The sequence below is a fragment of the Vombatus ursinus genome, unplaced genomic scaffold (genome assembly GCF_900497805.2).
Source record: "Vombatus ursinus unplaced genomic scaffold, bare-nosed wombat genome assembly UNPS02000577.1, whole genome shotgun sequence".
Taxonomy (NCBI): Eukaryota; Metazoa; Chordata; class Mammalia; order Diprotodontia; family Vombatidae; genus Vombatus; species Vombatus ursinus.
Window position 1 is genome coordinate 15,093,302 of NW_020940355.1, and position 20,039 is coordinate 15,113,340.

Genomic DNA, 20,039 nt, shown 5'->3' on the forward strand with positions numbered 1-20,039 from the left:
GTGCAGCACTAGTATAATAAGCAAAAACATTTTTTTAAAGAAAATTCAAAAGGTTATTTTCATAGCTAATCTTTTCCAATTAGCAGTTTTCAAGAAGTCACAGAATAACAATTCAAATTTATATGGCAACCTTCACAAAGCACTTATAGATTATTATATCATTTGATCCCCATAACAATACTTTACTATACATAGTGCAAATAGCAGTATTCCTGTTTTATAGATGAGGAAACTGAGACACTTAAAGAGGTCAACTGACTTATTCAAAGTCACACATCTAATAAATAGTAGAAGTGGGACTCAAATGCAGGTCTTATGACTCTTTAAAGTCCACTGTGCTTTTTATTATATCTGGATGTTTCTAAGTGATTCCCAGTCCTTTCTCCTGAAAGAAAGAAAAAGGTAAATGCATTTTTAGCACAAAATGCCAACAATACATGTATATAACAACATTTTCCCTTATTTTTTCCCTATTTTCTCGGACTCCCTGCAATATGGTCAGCCTTTCTCAAAAGAAATGAATCTGAGCCCTTTTTTTGACTAGATGTAGCTCTTTGGGCTATAACAATTTGGTGCATTGCCAAAGACAGCTTTGTTAGTGAGGCTAAAATTTCCAATGACCTTGAATGTGTTTTAAAATCCAAATGAAGGTTTTCATTTCTAGTAGAAAGCACAATATAATGAATGAATTACAATTAAAAGGGTCTGTATTAAAGATTTCTTTCCTTATAATATGTTTTTATGAGGCAATGTTTTCTAGGGATTTAGGAGCATTTAATGAACAAAAATTTATCTTCAATGAAATAATAATGCCCTCAATACCCCACTGAAGGTATTATTTTTAAAATTTGACCTTTTGTAACACTCTCTAGGAACTATCTTTGGCACCCCACACCCAGCTTGAATTCACACTTGAAGGTTGTGTCCCCCCCCCAGCTACTATCTTAAGTTCAAAGGTACTATGGGAATGAATTCTGAAACTACAAAACTCCAGCTCATAAGCACGCAGTGAGGTGCTAACCTTTAATAGTCAGCCAGAAGACACAATTAACTCAAAGCAAAGACATTTACTAAGATGGCATTGTTAATGACAGTAGCTACAAAACAATTCCTCCTCATGAATCTTGGATATATTCTCATAAATTCACACATCATCCATGGTAAAAATGGGTACAAACTTAGAGTACACTGATAGTGAACTCAGCACAGTCATAGGGAACACACGTGGCTAAGGCCACATGTGTGATCTCCAATACTGCAAGGCCTAATGTTCTCTTCCTTCCCATCATGTTCTCATGCTGCTCCCTCTTGGGCTCATTGTCTCTGCCGGGCAGATTGCTCACCTGGACTCCCTGGTCTACTCCTCTCTGAAGTTCAACTCTAAATAGCCAGGGCTCATTATCTCTGGAATCCATAGTTGACTTTCTTCTCTTTTGCCTGAGGTCTCACTCATTTGAAGCTGCTCCTACTTTGAAGGCTGCTTGTCTCTATACATACGTATTTACTTCTGGAGAGTGTGTCTCTTGATCTCTATCTTAAACTACTCAACTTTCCAAATTGCTCCCTATTGGATCTGGTCTCTCCTAATGGTAGAGTAATACATCTGCTAGATATCACAGCTGATGATGGGATGGAGAGAAAATTTCCTCTCACACCTGCTGCTATCTAGTAGACAAATAGGGATGACTTCTACAAAGCTAATCCCTATAATGCTCTAACTACTTTGCTGTCTGCAGGGCTTGGCAGATTTAGCTTAAAAAAAATGTTATTGGGGGCAGCTAGGTGGTGCAGTGGATAGAGTACTAGACCTGGATTCAGGAGGACCTGAGTTCAAATCAGGCCTCAGACACATAGTAACACTTAGTAGCTGTGTGACCCTGGGCAAGTCACTTAACCCCATTGCTTAGCCAAAAAAAAAAAGTTATTAACATCTTTCTTTTTTTACATCTCCTATGTTTCTCACAAAGATTAGCATTTTAAAGGCCTCCAGGACTGTGGGCAAACTATTTCCAGCAAATGAACAGCTAGCCTTCCAATTCAATCTGAGACCTCCTTTCCACTAAGTAGAGGAGATAACATGGAATAGGACAGGCCTTTTCACTTCATTAGCATATTAATGCCTGGTTAAGTCTGTTATCTGTCCCTTACTTTCGGTGATTATATCAACTAGTTAGCTGGAGTTAGGAGTCAGAATCAAATCATAATCCCACACACACTTTTATATATGAAAACTACAGTACACAACAATTACATGAAAGGCAAGTAGTGGAGGAAAGTAAGTTGTGAAGGTCATGTTACAGAAATGATTAAAACTTGAATGTAAAAAATGGGATCTCTAGTGCTTTCAGCTGTCTAAACCCAGAATTAACTATACAATCAAACTGATCCGCTGTGCAGAAAAAATTAGTAAGATGGCCCAGTTCCCATATAGGAACATATGGACATGACCTCAAGTGCAATGAGAGGGTTAATAGGCATGTCAAGTGTGTTGTTGAAATTGATTAACAGTATCCAATACTGATAGTAGCCAAAGCAACAGATGTGAACATGATTTGTTAATCTTCTTGGGAGATTCAAGCCCTTAAATCTTACCTCTTACACATAGCTTTACCCACCAAGATAAAAGTGGTGTAATAAATGACTAATTATTTTCTTTTTCTGGACACCCAAATATTTTAATACCTTCTTCAACATGAAACCCACTAACACTGATGTTTGTAATCAGGCACAAATGCTATCTAATTTATATCTGACATTTATACAGTTTATCAATTTGTTTTTCCATGTTATTTTAGAGGGTGGATTGGGCTACTTGGCCTCTTGGTCCCTTCTGCCTCAGGTCATGTGAGTTTGTTTTACTATTCATCTTGATATTGTTTTCATGGGAACTTGGAGGTGGGTGGGAGGGATGGCCAGACCTGATGGCACAAAATTTTCTATGCCTAAAGGAGCAAGGGAATGCCATAGAAGGAAGAAAAATAAAAGAAAGGAAAATCTGACTATGTTGAAGACAGACCAACCATTTCACAATTTTGCATTGGATCCACTTTATCTAGATTACAAGAATTAGAGAGGAATCATGTTGCAGTGGAAAGAGAGTAAGAGACAGGAAGCCAGTGCCCCAGTCCCTATTTTCATGGCCTCAGTCTCCTTAATCAGTAAAATGAAGTAATTAAACTAGATGACCTTTACTTTTTGTTCTAAAATTCTAGGGTTAGGCTAGTGATAATTTTACTTTGAGGAAGCTAGGTGGTTTAGTAGATAGAGCACTGGACTTAGAGTCAGGAAGACCTGAGTTCAGATTGGCCTACTTACTACCTGTGAGACCCTGGACAGGTCACTTACCCTCTGCTTGCCTTAATCCACTGAAGAAGGAATTGGCAAACCACTCTAGTATCTTTGCCAAGACAAACCCTTGGACAGTATTGGAGCACTATGATCTCTTAGGTCACAAAGAGTTGAATACAACTGAAGGACAACTTTACTTTGCATAGTCACACATGTGACTGTTGAATCATTTGATAAAACTTTATATTAATTGTGATCTTTACTTATTACTATTACTAAATATTTAAAAGTTTGTATTCTACCTTATCTTAATCTTCTATAGGGCTCCAGTTTCTGTGTGTTTAAGAAGCTTGTTCCTATATATTCATTTCCTTGTTTATCTACTAAATGAATGATGGATAATTAAAACCCTAGTTCACGGAATTAATTACTTTTTTTTGTAATAATGCTATGTCCACAAAGTGTTTCAATGATTAGATAAAATGTAGGTAACTTATAGTTGAAGTCTGGCTCTACAATTGGGTGTGTATAATGAGAATACAATGGTGAATAGAGTAGAAGATGGTGGTATGGTAGTTCTGTTAATAAGAAGAGCACAGAGCTGAATTAAAAATATAAGTTCATTCCATGCATTAAGTTTTCATGATGTGACACATCAACTCATCTTTTAACCTGACTGTTTGCAGGCTGGTTATTTTTCACAGCTGTAGAGGAGGAGAATGAAATTGTCCTTGAGAATGCAATTGACAAAAGTATTTGCATTATGTCATGCCAGACTAAAGGCACCAGGACATTAACACCCAGATTCTTTATAACCTGGATATCCACAAAAACTGGGAGAATTTTTGTTCTTAGAAAATATATTAATGCTATATAGAAAATTGGTTGCTGAATCCTTTGGGTTGAATCCTAGCGTTTGAGATTCTGTGACATTGAGCTAATATATCTAAAATAATCTATTGATGGTCATAAAGACATTCACCTCTTTTAACAAATATATACCTGCTGCTGGGTACTCACTAAGAAAAAGATAAAGTGTGACTGCAAAGAAGGTGATCATATGACAATTTATTACAGCTCAGAAACCACAGGATATCATTCTTGTCAGTAGGCTCCAAAGACTCAAACGATGCTTTGTTACAAGCAACTCTGAGATTATAACTTCAGCTGACCCAGTTGCAAGAATGCTAGGCATGCAGTTTTATTGTATGCCTAGATGGTTAGGTATGGTGGTCCTCATAAGCCTTCGTGAACCAAATTACTCAAATGCCTGTACAATAAGTACAATAAGACTGAGTTTTTAGGCTTTAAAGGGGAAAAAATAAAGGAAAAGGAAAAAAAAAGAGATATGTTTCCAACTCCTCCAAACATGTGTTCCCTAAAACTCACATTTTCACCAGATATGAAACATAAAACTCAGAATCTGAGATTCTTTCAGATATCACCATAGTTAAGCCATGAGTAACCTCTAGGGTAGGGAGGTATGCTTTGTCAATTCAAGTGTCCGGCACTGGGTTTGAGATTAAATAGGCGTCAGGTTAGTTTTTGGCTGGATTTAGGATGCAGAACAAATGTCGTGCTTTTGAGTGCATCTCGTACTGTTACTTTTGTGCTCCACTAGGCACAGAAAGCCCACTCCCACCCCCAGCAAATCAGCAAAACGAAAACACCCAAACCAGAATAATCTGATGGAAGAGGGACCCTTTCCCGACCACTTTGCTTTTGAAGAAGAGGGGGGAAAAGCAAGAGAAGCAATCGCTTCATCTTCGACACAGACCTATTTTCTCTTGCTCCCCCTCCACGATCCCCAGCCGACCGCTGTCTTTTCTCTTTGGAGTAGGTTCAGAGTCCTTCGAGCCGCGGACTCGTGGTGGAGCAGCCTTCGCTGCGAATCTCCGCCCGTCCAGGAGGGGGCGGTGGCGGGGCACCGGAGACCTCCAGTGGCGAGGAAGGCGACGGCCGCCGCAAAAGGGGTAAGGTAAGGTGTAACTGAAACTGTTGGTCAGAGAGTAAAGGGCTGGCGGGAGGGCGGGCAGGCGTCGCCTCTTCCTCGGCCCCGCCCCCTCCTCTTGCCCCGCCCTCCCTAGCCTCGCTCCCTCCTCCTCCTCCCGGTGCCTGCAGTGCCGGCTTCCCTTCCCTAGAGGGCGCGGCAGGAGCGGAGTGCGAGCGTGAGGGGAAGCCTTGGGAGCCTCGGGGCCGCGAGGGCGAGAGAGGGAGGGAGGGAGCGAGAGAGGCGGGAGAGGAGGGAGGCAGGCGCGAAAGGGAGGCGGAGGCCAGGCCGAGCCGAGCGGCGTGGGTGTGAGTCTGTGTGCCTGGGCGTGCTCTGGGGCGTGTGTGCGCGCGTGTGGAAAACCTTATAGAGGGCGCGCCTGCCGCGCGCAGGACAGAGGGAGGCTGGATACCCTGGACAGCGCATCCCTTCGCTCCTCCGGGCCCCGAGCTCCAGAGACGCGGCCAGACATGGTGAGTTCGCGAGGAAGCGCCGGGGCCCCGACCCAGGCCAGCCTGGGGGCCCAAGGGGAGGTGGCGGCGGCAGAGGAGCAGCCCCCCTCCCCCGCTCTCGCCACCCCTGGAGGGGTCTCTTACACGCGCGTGCGCACACCCCCAGGCGGGCAGGGGCCGGCGCTCCAGCCCCTCCCTCGCTGACCCCAAGGACCCGGCCAGCCCTGCCCTGCCGGGTGACCGCGGGTCCGCGCTCGAGCCCCGCACTGGGGGTGTGTGAGGGCAGTAACGTGCCCGTCGAGCGGGCGGCAGCCTGGCCACCGTGCACGGCCCCTCGCAGTCACAGCCCCAGGAACACCGCGCCGAGGACACGCTCCTGGTCCGAGCTGGTGACCACTGCCTGCGAGCGCTCCGTGGACGGCTGTCTCCTGCCCAGCTCTTCGCGGGCAAGTGGAGAAATAGCATGTCCACCCTCCCAACACCCCCAGACGTTTGTGCACCCACTCCCACGGCATTAGGTTAATCACCTACCAAGAGCCTGCCTGCCTGCCTGTCTGTCCCCCCACCCCTCCCCCAGACTCACACGAGTGCACTTGCTTCCAATCATGATCACGGGGTTAGTCTTTGCGCCCCCCCACCAAGACCTTTTTAGTATGGGAACTGTGTCTTCTCCACCTCCCTCTTTCTTCTCACACTTCATTTTTCTTCTGTGGCGACCTTGTCTCATGAAACTACTGAATTTGGGCATGGGTTGTCTGTAGTGGAAAAAATACTGGTCTTGGGTTTCACAAGACCCGAGTTCAAGTCTCCTTTCCTCAAATTAATAGCCTGTGATTTTGGATGAATTGCCTTATTCTGTGCCTCAGTTTCCTCATCTGTAAAATGAAAAAAAAAATAATCTATACCTCAGGAGGTGGTTCCAAGGAAGGAACTTGGTAGACCTTTAAAGCACTTTAGAAATGAAATCATTTTAATTCTGTTTGGTATTGTTCTGTTTCTACCTGTGTGATTTTAAAAGTCATTATGTGCCCTTTAGTACACAGCCTCTGTGATATATATGGTGTCTTCTTTCCAAGAAGTCATCCTCACCTTCCAGTTCATAAAAACTCTTTGCTGAATGTCAGTCTTTGACCCCAGAGAAGGTAATGGATGGCTCAAGAGCCTTTGCATCTAAACCTGGCCCTGTAGCTGCAGGGGGAGGAAACATGTTCTACCATGCTATCAGAACTGGCAGTTAGCAAAATCCTGGATAAGTTGTTTTCTGGTTCTCCTTCTCCCAAGACACACAGGGTTAGAATTTTCCATTAGGCCCTATATTTCATATTGAGTCTTGGCCTCCTTAGTTGTTCACAGGCCATCTAGGACTTGTCAGTGTCCCTATCCCTCTCCTATCCCACACCCAAACTTACCAGTCCTATATGTTATCCTCTCAGGGAACAGGTGTTAACTTGATAGAAGGACAAAATTATTCATGGTAACGTGGGAGTCAGTCACAGAATCATAAATTTAGAGTTGGAAAGGACTTTAAAGATCATCTAGTCCAGTTCCCCTCCTTGTCATTTCACAGCTGAGGAAATCCAGACTCAGAGATAAAGTGGCATAGATAGTAAATGGTGAAAACAGAATTCTAACCCAATTCTTCTGACTCCAAATCATCTACTCTTCCTACTGAAGGATAGTGGTTCATGTGTCATGTAACCATTGGTGCATATTAACTGGGACTTTCTAGAGACAATGCCTCCACCTTGCTTATCTAACTCATTGTTAGATGGTAGTCTAAAGGTAGTCAGATCAGATGAGGTTTATGTTTTGAGGCATATCATTCATAGTTTACAGGAAACCAACCATCTGTTCTACTTGTACGTGAGATTGTCCCTGTATTTTATACTATCCTCTTCGTGGCTGACTACACTATATGTAGCTTTCGATCTTGGAAGGCAGCGCCCTTCTTGGGAATCAGATTTGGCCAATCTACTTGGGTTCAAGCTTTTGTTCTGAGGTGGATAGAGTGAGAGTTTTTCCTTAATTGAAGGGATATCATCTGGGAACTAAAATCAAGGGAGAGGATACTTATAAACCTCTTCTGTGTTGTTACTGTGATAATTTTTTTGTGTTGTAGCAAAAGGTGTAAATGTCCTTGATATCGATGCTTTTCAAAAGAAAGCTCTTTAAAAAGATTACAATGGTAATGAAGTTTCTGGGTGTCAATTACGTGAAACCTTGTAACGCTCATGTTTATGTCTAAGATGAACTGAAAGGAAAAGGAAATGTATCATCTACTCTTTGTCAGTTATTTTGAGATAGTTCTCGTCCCAAGAGTTCTATCTGTAAATCTATTTGGATTGTGCATACTTAAACCCATGGTCTGGATGTGCTATTTGTTAATCATTATAGTGCACTCACCTGGAATCTTCAAAAGCTGTTGCTGAACTGATCACTAGAAGTTGAAAGGTAACCAAAAGTCATTTTTCTCTAGGAGGGTTTAAGGAGCCCTGAATAAGGAGGAAAGTAGAATAGATGACCTTTTCAATTCTTTTCCACTTTTATGATTCAAGACTACTATCTTCATGCTTCAGGTAGGGGTTGCACTAATTATTTAAAATTTATTAACACCAATTACATTAAATAATGTATATACAGATCATAAAGAATCATTGTTTGTGGTTAGACTCACCCATGGGACTCCCAGACTTCTGCTTGCTGGTCCATGGAATAATCTATACTTTTGCACTTTTAAGTAGGGAACAAGGGAGGGGAGGAGGAAGCCTAGAATCATGGAAATTTGCCTAGTGTACTAGGTGGAGGCTATCCAATGCTACTGCTTTCCCAAAGTTTACAAATTATGCATTTGTATTTTTCCTTTCTCTAACTTATACAAGGTCTTTGTCTACTAGCCATTCTAAGATCTTAGTACCTATAAATAAATTCTTTAGTGGAAACTTTTAGAAATCACTAAGCGTATATTATTTTTAAAATCTTTAGTTGTCCTTTCTTATATATTCTTTCTTCACTTACTCTTCATGTTTCTGGTTTTGATGGAAGGCCCCCAGAGCTTAGTCTCTGATTACTTTCTTATATTGACCACGTTCTGTAGTTCAGAGATCTTAAGACATGTTCTATCCGTTGCTACTATGTTTGAATTAAAAATTTCCCTCTCAAAAAATAAATAAATAAATAAATAAATAAATAAAAATTTCCCTCTCTTTTAACCATTTGTACTCTTTTGAGTGCCTCATTGCCACATCAAGCAACAGAAAGAAAGCTACTCATCTTTCAGACTGTGTTCTCTCTGTTTCCTATCGATGTTAGTAATTCCACCAGCTCTTCTGTCTACAATGTCTGAAATCTGACTCCTTCCCCTCTTTTTTCTCCTACCCAGGTTTTGCCAAATATTCTCTTATTTTCACTTGACAACATTTTTTAAAAACTCTGTTTTCATGCTCATTGCTGTAGTGCAGAATACTAAATGTAGTGGCTATTTTTTTCACTTTAACTCCTCAGGTTTTCTTTCCTGTTCAGCAGTGTGGTATAGTGGAAGAAACACTGGATTTGCAGTCAGATCATTCAAGTTCCAGATCTGATGATTATTAACTGTGGTAACTATAAGCCTCAGTTTCCTCATCTATAAAATGAGGGTAATCCTTATTATTCTACCCATATCCTAAGATTGTTATTATATGAGTATTAAATGAGGTAATTTATAAAAAAAAAACACTTAATAATCATAAAGCTTCTGTTGATATTTCTCCCATTTGCAATGTTTTGTTTCTTTCTGACTTAAATTTCTTTCATTTCCACTTCATCCTTTATTTCCTTTCTTTTTTCTATCCTCCTCTTTTTTCCCTCTCTCCCTTCCTACCCTCCCACTCTTTTTTCATGTCAAGTACAAATTTCATCTTTTTACCTTTCTCCAACTATACCCATAATTCTATCTTGTTTCATCATCTGCATTTTTCATGCTGTCATAAATAATCTTCATTTTCTTTGTTGATAATATTACTAACTTTTCTCCTTTATCAAAGGCTCAGAACTAAATTTCAACATAATGTCTTTTAGTGATAATCTGACATTGAAAATATACCTCAAAGTCATTAATAAAATTGGAAAAATATAGAAAGATGAATACAGAATTGAAAGGAAAAATGAAAATGCTCTCAGGCCTCTAAGATTCACTGTTATTTTCAACTAGTGGCACTGGGCCTGATATATTCTTTATGCCAAGGCGTGTGTATTCTGTAAGCATAGAGTAGAAAAGAGCTTTCTTTAAATTTCCTCATATTTCCCCCCTTACCTAGGATTATAGCCGAATGAATGGAGAAATCTGGTGAGATGTTGAAAGTGGAGGAATCTGATATGTTGGAAATGGTAGGATTTTTTCTATGCACATATACTAGCTGTGCAAGGAAAGAGAAGGGGGGGAGAGGGAGAGAGAGAGAGAGAGAGAGAGAGAGAGAGAGAGAGAGAGAGAGAGAGGAAGGAACTAAAAAGAGGAAGGGCAGCAGTGGTAGAGGTAGCAGAATTGGAATAGTTAACTGTCCTTACAAATACTGAAGACTTAGCTCCACTTCTCCCTTGCTTCAGTATCTACCTAAAGGGAGAGAAGAAAAGAAAGGGGAGTAAGAGAATGCTTGAAGCTTAGAAATAGATGGGATAGATCATTTCATTCATCCCTTCTTTTTACAGATTAGAAAACTAACAACCAGAGAAGTAAAGTAATTTGTTCAAGGTCAGTGACTGAATAGCAGGACCATGACTTAAACCTAGGTCTCCTTGTTCCATGTCCAGAACTCTGTACACTATACCATATTACATTTCAAAGAGAATGGATAAAAGTACCATCCCAGGGATGCTTTAGGTTCACTAAAAACTGTAAGGATGGATTCAAATCTACAAAAAAGTGATGCAATAACATTACACCTCTTTGGATACAATAAAAAAAAAAAACCTTTTACCCTTCCTTTAACTCAATCCTTCTGTGTACAGAAAGTTCTATGGAGATATGGAAATAGCCCCAAATCATAGAGTGAGGGTCTAGGACAGGGTTGGGGGATCCTGCGGCCTCGAGGCCACATGTGACCCTCTAGGTCCTCAAGTGCAGCCCTTTGACTGAATTCAAACTTCACAGAAAAAAAATCCCTTAATAAAAGGAATTGTTCTGTGAAGTTTGGATTCAGTGGTTTGCCATTTCCTTCTCCAGCTAATTGTACAGATGAGGAAACTGAAACAAATAGGGTTAAGTGATTTGCCCAGGGTAACACAGCTAGTAAGTATCTGAGGCCAGATTTGAACTCAGGAAGAGGGGTCTTCTTGACTCTAGGCTGGGCACTCTATCCAGCTGCTCATTTACACAAATACAGATTTGAAAATGCCTTATTTATGGTAAGTGCTGTGAACATAGATGGTTTTCTTTATTGTATCCAAAGGATAATTTTTTTAAATGTATATATGTTTTCCTATCATCTGCATTTCCAAATACATCCTCCTTTCCTCCCTTACCAAGAGAGGTAAACCCCGTAAGAATGAGAAAAGGGAAGTGAAAAAAAAAGAAATTCAGAAAAACTAACCAATACATCAATAAAGTCTGGTAACATACAGAGGATTGTCTATCCCTTGTCCTATGCCCCTACAAAAGAGGGAGAGAGGCACATTTTCTTATCTTTGGACCAAGCTTAATCACTGTAATTACATGAAGTTGTGAGTTTTATTATTGTTGTTCTTGCCTTTTACATTAATGTAGTTGCTGTTAATGTTGCTTACTTTGCATTAGATATTCATATAGGTTTTTCCATGTTTCCCACTAGTTAATTTTTTATCTAATCCATCAGTAAAAGGTTTATGGCCTTGTCGAAAACAATAGGGGTAGAAGGACCTTTGTGAGAAGGCAGTTATAATATCTGAAATATCCCTTAACCAAGAGATATAGGAAAAAATCTGGGCATGTGACCTGGCTTCATGTGTGATATAAACAGTCCAAGATTTTGAACAAACAACTCTGGGAAGTTAGCTCCATCCTTCTGCAGCCTTAACTTTTCCAATGACCCTGGCTATTGGAACATGATATGTACAATACCCCATTCTTCAGGATTCTCAGGGCCAAACTGATGATACAAACAAAAAAAGTTATAAATAGAAACTAGTTATACTGGTAAATAATTTCAGAATTAATTAACAAAAATCATAAATAACCACTGTCAGTATTTATTAAAACTCTACTGTGCTGAGAATCATACCAAGTTCTAGGGAAGATAAAGAATTTTGATAAAATATGGCTCACAGTTTAATGGAAGGATAAGACACAAACATAGGTAGATATAATACCCAAAATTATAGGACAAACACATTAGGAAGCTGTCAAACAATATAAGATAAATCTAATTAGATAGTATAATCCCAGGCTGTGGAAGTTCTTGAATGTCAGGAAAGAAGAGTTTTAACTTTGCTTGGGAAGCATCAGGGAGCCACTGAAGCCTTTTGAGAAGAGTAATGACATAACTAGACCTGGATAGTATATGAGCAGCTAAGTGGCACAATGGATAGAATACTGGACTTGCAGTCAAAAAACCCTGGGTTCAAATCCTGCCTCAGATACTTAATTGGTTGTGTGACCCTGAGCAAGTCATACCCTCTCCCAGCCTCTTTTCTTCATTGTGAAGTGGATAACAACTACTGCTTCACAGGGCTGTTGTGAAGATAGAATGAGATAACAGGTAAAGTACTCAGCAAACCTTAAAACTCTTTATAAATTGTAGAGGCAATTAGGTGCTACAGTGGAGAGAGGGCTCAGGAAGTCCTGAGTTCAAACCCTGACTTGGACACTTACTAGTAGCATGACCCTGGGCAAGTCATTTCACCTGTGCCTATATTTCCTCAGCTGTAAAATGGAAATAATAATAGCACCTACCTCCTAGGATTGTCTTCTGGGTAAAATGAGGTAATATTCATAAAGTGCTTTGCAAACCTTAAGGCACTTTAAAAAATGCTAGCTATTAGCTATGTATACAAAGGCTGGGATAGTAAGAGAGATTGACGGTGGAAAAGTTATTACAGTAGTTCAGGAGGGTGGTAATGAGTGACTGTACTTGGCTTCCTACAGTAGGAATAGACAAGGGGGATGGATTCAAGAGAAATTTTAAATACATGACCTCATATACAGGATGTGAGGTCAGGGATAGAGAAAAGTCAGAGATTACTTTAGATCAATGAACTGGTCCAAGAACAATTACTTACTGTCAGAAAAGAAGGACTAAAACCCTGGTCTTCTGAGTACCAGTTCAGTACTGCCTCCACTACAACAACCTGCTTCCCATAGGAAGAAGGTAATTTAAAAGGAAATGACTCACCTCAGTCAATCAGCAAGTATTTCTTAAAAACCTATTATGTGCCAGGCACTGGGTCAGGTTCTAGGGATACAAATACAATGAATGAATAAACCCTAATCGAAAGGAATCATTTTAATAAAGTTGTCTATGATTTACAGAAACCTAGTTTAAACCTGGTTTAAAATTTGATTCAATTACACAGATATTATTTAGGCATAATTTTTCAAGTACACGTCTATTGTGTAAAGTGAGGTGCATCTTACCTGACTTGACTCAGTAAGGTTAGTGTCAGCAGACTAAGCTGAAATTCTTTGATTCTCTCCTTAATATATGTTCTTTAGAGGAGAAAGGTTAGACTTAATGTGGTTTGCCCCAGCCTGAGCTGTTACATTCTGGCATTTTCTGTTTGTCTCTGATAGCCAGAGAGACCATGGTGGTTTTTTGGTCAGTTTTGTTTAAAAGCCTGCAATCCAGTGATTTGCATTTGAATAGCTTCTGTGGAAACTGTTTCCTTTTTATCATTATTTGTAGAGGGGATAGGGTGGCATACTACAAAGAGCAAAGGTCTGAGCCCCTGAAGATAGATTTTGGCGGAGGGATTCCCTGTTTTTGGTAAATATATGTGGGCATAGAGGAGATAGGTTGGATATTATTATCAGCTATTGGCAGTTTATGTGCATTTTTAATGGATATCTACATGGCAGCTCAGTGGTTCAATGGATAAAGTGCTGGATAAAGAGTCAGGAAGGAAGACCCCTCTTCCTGAGTTCAAATCCATCCTCAGACACTAACTATGTGACCCTGGGCAAATCACTTAACCCTGTTTGTCTCAGTTTCCTCATCTGTAAAATGAGCTGGAAAAGGAAATGGCAAAGTATTCCAGTATCTTTGCCAAGAAGATCCCAAATGGGATAATGAAGAGTCAGACACAACTGGAAGACATCTGAACAACAACAACAAATATATATATGTATATATGTGTGTGTGTGTATATATATAGTTACATATAAATACACATGTGTACACATACATGATATACATACTATATATGTGTCCTATATGTGGAGAAATACTTAATCTGAGCTGTCTCTGATACCATACACTTAAAAAAGGACAGAAGCAACATGCAAAATTCCTCCCATTGTATAGCTTGACAATTTAATTAAAGTTTTGCATGTCTGTTGTAATTCTCATCTTCTTACCCTCAAAGAACTCTATTTTTGATGACAAAATTGGGAACAAAAGTTTACTCTAAGAAAATGCAATTTCCATAGGAATGCTTTAAAGTGTTTCCAAAACATCAATTTCAAAACATCAAAGCTCAGAAACTTTTGTTCCCTGTTTCTAGGTGTACTTTTATAGCCCATTCACAAGCAAAACAACTTGCTGACTTGAATTTTGTCAGCCAGAGTGCCAAGAATACAGTCAAATTGTGGTGGGCATGTAGTCTATAGGAGGTTGAATAACTGGCATAGACTTCATGTAGGATAATCTCATCAAAGATGTCTCCCTTGACAGATAAGTTACAGATAATTCCACCCCAACATGATTTTCTTTGGAGTGAACTTTATGTTCATTTTCTTTCTCCTAGATGGGCAAGTCAAGTCAGCAGTACTGCTATCCTGAAAGACTAGGAATGGTTGTTTTTCTTTTAAAAAAATATTTTATCAACTTAATTTTGCATGATAGGTATATAAAACCAAGGCTGGAGTGAGAAAGAGCCAAGTTCAGTTCTTACCTCTGGCATATACAGGCTATGTGACCCCAGACAAGTCATTTTGACTCTCAGGGCTCCCGAATCTAAGACTCTAAGTTGCAGAGAAGGTGTGAGCAGGTGTCTCTCTACACTAGTAGAAGGCGCTTCCTCACTAAGTGGTTCCTATATTAATTAAATCACAGGTGTGGACAAAAAACAACAGAGGACAAAAATAATTGATTTAATCTTTTTTTCTTTCGAAAAACAGCCTTCCTGCTCCTATGCATACTCTCTGTTAGTGACCTACTCAACTTCATAGAGCAAATAAATTCTTCAAGACTACCTAGGTACTATTATTTCATGGACAATTAGAACAAGAAAGACCCTTAGAGATTATCTTGGTCAACCCCCTCCTTTTATAGGTGAAAAGACTTATCTGTGTCCAAGGCATAGAGTCAGTGAGTAGTAGAGCTAAGACTAGAACCCAGGTCCATTTTCCTTTTCCCTGAACCACATGACTACTCATTTCCTAAGGGAAAAGGAAGTGACTTAGTCAAGGAAGGACTATCTGAAGATTCAGAAGGTAAGGAACCCAAACCTAGGAATATAGAAGGGGGAGGTCCAAGACTGGAAGGATTCTTGGAAAAGGATAGGTAGTTGGCTCCAGGACAGGAAATGAAGGTGAGGATGTAGAAGTAGAGATTGGGAAGGGGATGGATCTACTGAGAAAAAAAAATAAGGATCTGAACTTGCTTCTCCCAAATGCATTAAGTTACTATACTCTGACTAGTGATACTTTGATACCTACTTTTTAACTTTTGTTCCTGTTGATAAATGTTGGCTTGATGTATATTTTGTGCAGAATTTCCTTGGGAATTGTATGTCATGAAATCATTTTTGGACATTATATTTGTCATTAGTAAAACTGTAATGCAATTTAAGAAAGGCAAAGAACATTACAGGTGAAAAGTCGTGTGATAGCAAAATTCCACATCACTCATTTTCTAAAGGCTACTTTTGCTTCAGAACCTTAGCCTATGCAGGAGGTCCTCATAAGTGCTTGATACTAAGAGGACCTGTGTATCAAATGATAAGTTAAACTGCACGGAAAATTAAAGACAACTATTAAATAAACTTTAATCCAAAGTTGTAATCAATGAGTAAAAATAAGGAGAGATTTAACTATGATATTGTATAATCTTGGATTTTTCCCTTTTGTCTTTTTTCTTTTTACCTGCAGGTCTCAGGTAGATTTTCTTAGTTCTGAATCCATAGATGTTGACACAGTGATTCCTATGCTTTATAGATTTTTTTATATTCTATTATTAATATTTTTAACAATACCTTCCTTAAAATAAAAGTATTCTTTATAGGACAATTTTCCTAATCCCCCAAGTCATCCTGAATTCTTCTCTCTCTCTCTTACTCCTCATATTCGATCAGTTGCCAAGTCTTGGCTTTTCTATCTACACAATATCTTTCCCATATATCTCCTTCTCTCCACTTACATGGCCAACATCTCTCTAGTTCAGGCCCTCATCACCACTTGCCTGGACCATTGCCCAGCCTCCTAATGGGTCTCTGCCTGTAGCCTGGTCTCTCTCCAATCATCCTCCACAGAATTACCAAATTGGTATTTCCAAAACATGTCTGACTATATGACTTTTCTGCTTAATAAGCTGCTTTGGTTTTATGTTGTCTCTAGGATAAAATACAAATTCCCCTGATTGGCATTTAAAACCCTTTACAACCTGGTTCCAACCTACTTTTTAAAACTAATTTCACATTACTGCCCTCATGACCTCTAGGTTCCCACCAAACTGACCTACTTGCTGTTCCATCTCTGGACCACATGCTCTTCTCCAAGTTATCTGCCATGCTTAGAATGTTTTCCCTCCTCATCTCTTCCTCAACATTTCCACCCAACTTACTTTGTATTTTCTGTGTTTATATTGTCTTATTTACTGATCTGTGTACCTATAGTTTTTTTTCCCAGTAGATACTAAGTTCCTAAAGGGCAATAATTGTTTTTGTTGTAGTCTTTCTGTCTCCAGGGCCTAGCCCAGTGCCGGGCGCATACTATATGATTAATAGATGCTTGTTGAATTAAATCCAAATGAATGAACTAGGGATGCAAAACTGAAAATCTACTTTATGCAAAGATAATTAGTCACTGAAGTACTAGAAAACTACAGTTGGCCTTAGGTGCTCAAAGTGCCATCTCTAACCTAAAATAATCCCTCTTGGTCTTACTACCAAGAAACTTAGTTGCAAATCTTAATAACAAAGCAAAACAACTAACTTTGTTGTTGAAGGAGATAGATTAAGGCCTAATATGACTTTATAAGATTAGGCAGAGGCAAGTACCTTACATCATATAAGTAATCCAGTCCTAATATAGCCTCTTGTTTATTTTTAAAAATATGTTTATTCTTAAGATCAGAATTGGAAGCCCAGTTTTTCTATTCATAGTACATTCATTAAGGATGACTTTATTATTTCTTAGTTGAGTCAATGAATCTTTATTGAGAACCTGCTGTTTGCAGGACTCCATGCTATGCTCAGTAGAGGATATAAAGATGAATAAAACCATAGTTTTACTTAGTGTGGGGTACCTGGGATCTTTTGGCCTGGGTGACAAAATTTAGACTGTGTTGACAGTGCCTATCCTCCTTCAGTTAGGAAGGAGATGGGTGTCTAGCATCTAGTTAATAAGAATGATAAAATTTAAGTAGGAAGTTACAAGATTATGCTTTTACCTGCCAGAGCTCACAATCCAGTTTATATCTTCCCCAGCCCTAGACTGTTCCTTCTACCATGGCAGCTTCCCCAGTGGCAGCCTGAAGTCTTTGCCCACAGGGTGAGTGTTTGGGACAGTAGTGTCCTGAATCTTTCGCCTAGCAAGGTCTTATGTCCTGAGATTTGAGGTTTCTCTCCCTCAAGAGAATTTGTCATAACTTGCCCTGGTCCCTAGAATTGTTAGTTATAGCTTTAAGCAAGACAAATTATCCACCCCAAAGGTACTTACAATCTAGTTAGGGGAAATAATACAAGGCAAGCAGTAAATGAGTAGAATAGGCAATGAGTACTGTAGAAGTTCAGCAAAGGGAGGAGGTGATATTTGAGCTAGACTTTGAAGAATGAGTAAGATTTCTGTAGATGGAGAGTAGGAATCAATCTGTAAATCTATTTCTACAGGCAGAGTTAGGCAATGGCAATAAATCCCATATTTATTATAACATTAGAAATCACTCATTTGGGTTAACAAGTTTTAAAATTCTTCTACCCTGACTGGCTTACAATCTGTGTGTTTGGAGAAGATACTTAGTAAAATCAGAGATTCACGGTCCACTTGCCTTCATCCTGTTGGACATAACTATTTTTTCTGAACTCCTCAAAGAAAGTGAACTTGAAGAAAAGCTGCAGGGATATGCCACCATTGCTATAGCTTTGCATTAACCTTTTTCTACTGACAAGCAACACTAAACAAATCTAGGTGCTGATTTTGTGAAGTCACTAGAATGTAAAATGTAATTGTTCATTTTGTGAGCCAGGACTCTAAGTATTGTAATTATTTAAGTGCTGAATTTTACCAGCAATTTGCATAGGAGATATTCTGAAACATATCATGAAACATTAATTTATGTTTCTTATATAAATTTATCATGAAAAGTGTATCACTGAACTGTTGTCATTGTTTATCATTAAATGAATAGACTGCGATTTACTTAAACTGGAAAAAAGATTAATATGTTCCCATGAAGGGTTAAGTCTACAGGTATTTCACACTTATTGGGAATTACTTTCTCAACTAATCCAGTTTGCAATGAATAGATTTTCTGAATGAGAAAGACATTTGTGAAGGACAGTGGGTCCAACCAATTTGGCTTGAGTACAGGATTCACATAAGGGAATAGTGGAAGACAAGCCTGTAAATGTGGTTTGGGGATCCAAGTGTGGCAAGCATTGACAATCAGGCTAAGTAGTTTGGGCTTTATTCTGCAGATCATGGGAAGCTATTGAAAGGTTTTGAGAAGACCTATGATATAATAAGAATAAGAATAACTAGCATTTATATGGGACTTTCAATTTGCAAAACACTATATATATATGTTATCTCATTTAATCCTTACAATAATCCTGGGAGGTCGATACTGTTATTATTCTCATTTTATAGATGAGGAAACTGAGGCTGAGAGAGGTTACCTGACTTCTCCAGGGTCATATAGCTAATAAGAATTTAGGGCAGGATTTAAACTGAGAGCTTCTTGACTCCAAGTCTAGCGCTCTATCCATTGCACTATCTAGCAGTCTCTAGGCATAATACAGCAATACATTAGGAAAATTAATCTAGCAGTGGTCGTGAGGATGGATTGGAGGAGGAGAAAGTGACATCGAGGAGAGCAGTTATTCAACTGTATTCCTAGTATAGGACAATCACAAGGGTCTGACCAAAGGCACTAGGGATATCCATCCTTTCCTGTTCATTTTTCTGTTAACAGTTCTAGAAAGTCTTTTCTTTAAGTCTTAGCCAGTTACTGTTTACTTACACGGGGCAAAATGTCCTTTTGTCCTGTATCAATGGATTTTAATTATAACTGTCAGGTTTCACCTTTTAGGGGTGAGGAAGTGATTCAGATATCTGTGCTCTCAGTTCTTGGCTTTATTCCTGAAGACCTCCTGCAGAAGCATCAACTATAATTGTAATTAAGGAGAGAGAGAAATCGAAGCTGTGTATTTGTTTCCAAAATCATTTTGTATTGAATAGCTCTCAACTAAGGCTGAACTTGATATGTCAAACTAAAATGCTGTCTTGAAGGTGATTTTATGGGTTTGAATCACAGATTTAGAATCCCAAGAGTTCTATGAATATCATTAAGCTACTCCTCAGAGTTTTTGTCTAGCCATACTTGTGTCTTATTCCTAGGATATTGAGCTATCAGATAACCTGCTAATTTAATGCCTTAACTTTAACAACTCGTCCTAGAAGAAATACATGCTTCATCCAACTAGGTGGTACAGTGGCTAGAGCATAGGATTTAAGTCAGGAAGACCTGTCTCAGATACTTACTAGCTGTGTGTAGTCACTCAAGCTCTCTGCCTCAGTTTCCTCATCTGTAAAATGGAGTTAATAATAGCACCCACTTCCTGGGGTTGTTATGAGGATAAAATGAGATAATATTTGCAAAGTACTTTGCAAAAGGACCATAGAAATACTAATTACAATTCTTTTTCTAGCTCCCTCTGGATTCCTTTCCATTTTGACTACCTCCTGCCTTCTCTCCCATCTCCCC

The 20,039-nt window shown here is 39.3% G+C and overlaps 1 protein-coding gene across 1 annotated transcript in view; it reads left to right on the forward strand.

Annotated features, from left to right (window-relative positions):
* Positions 1-5,688: 5,688 nt before the first annotated feature.
* ELOVL2 (ELOVL fatty acid elongase 2) overlaps positions 5,689-20,039 on the forward strand; it is an 87,164-nt gene continuing 72,813 nt past the window's right edge. The window contains exon 1 of the mRNA XM_027846848.1: positions 5,689-5,751. Within this exon, the coding sequence (XP_027702649.1) occupies positions 5,749-5,751 (3 nt within the window). The 5' untranslated portion in view covers positions 5,689-5,748. The remainder of the gene's footprint in view (positions 5,752-20,039) is intronic.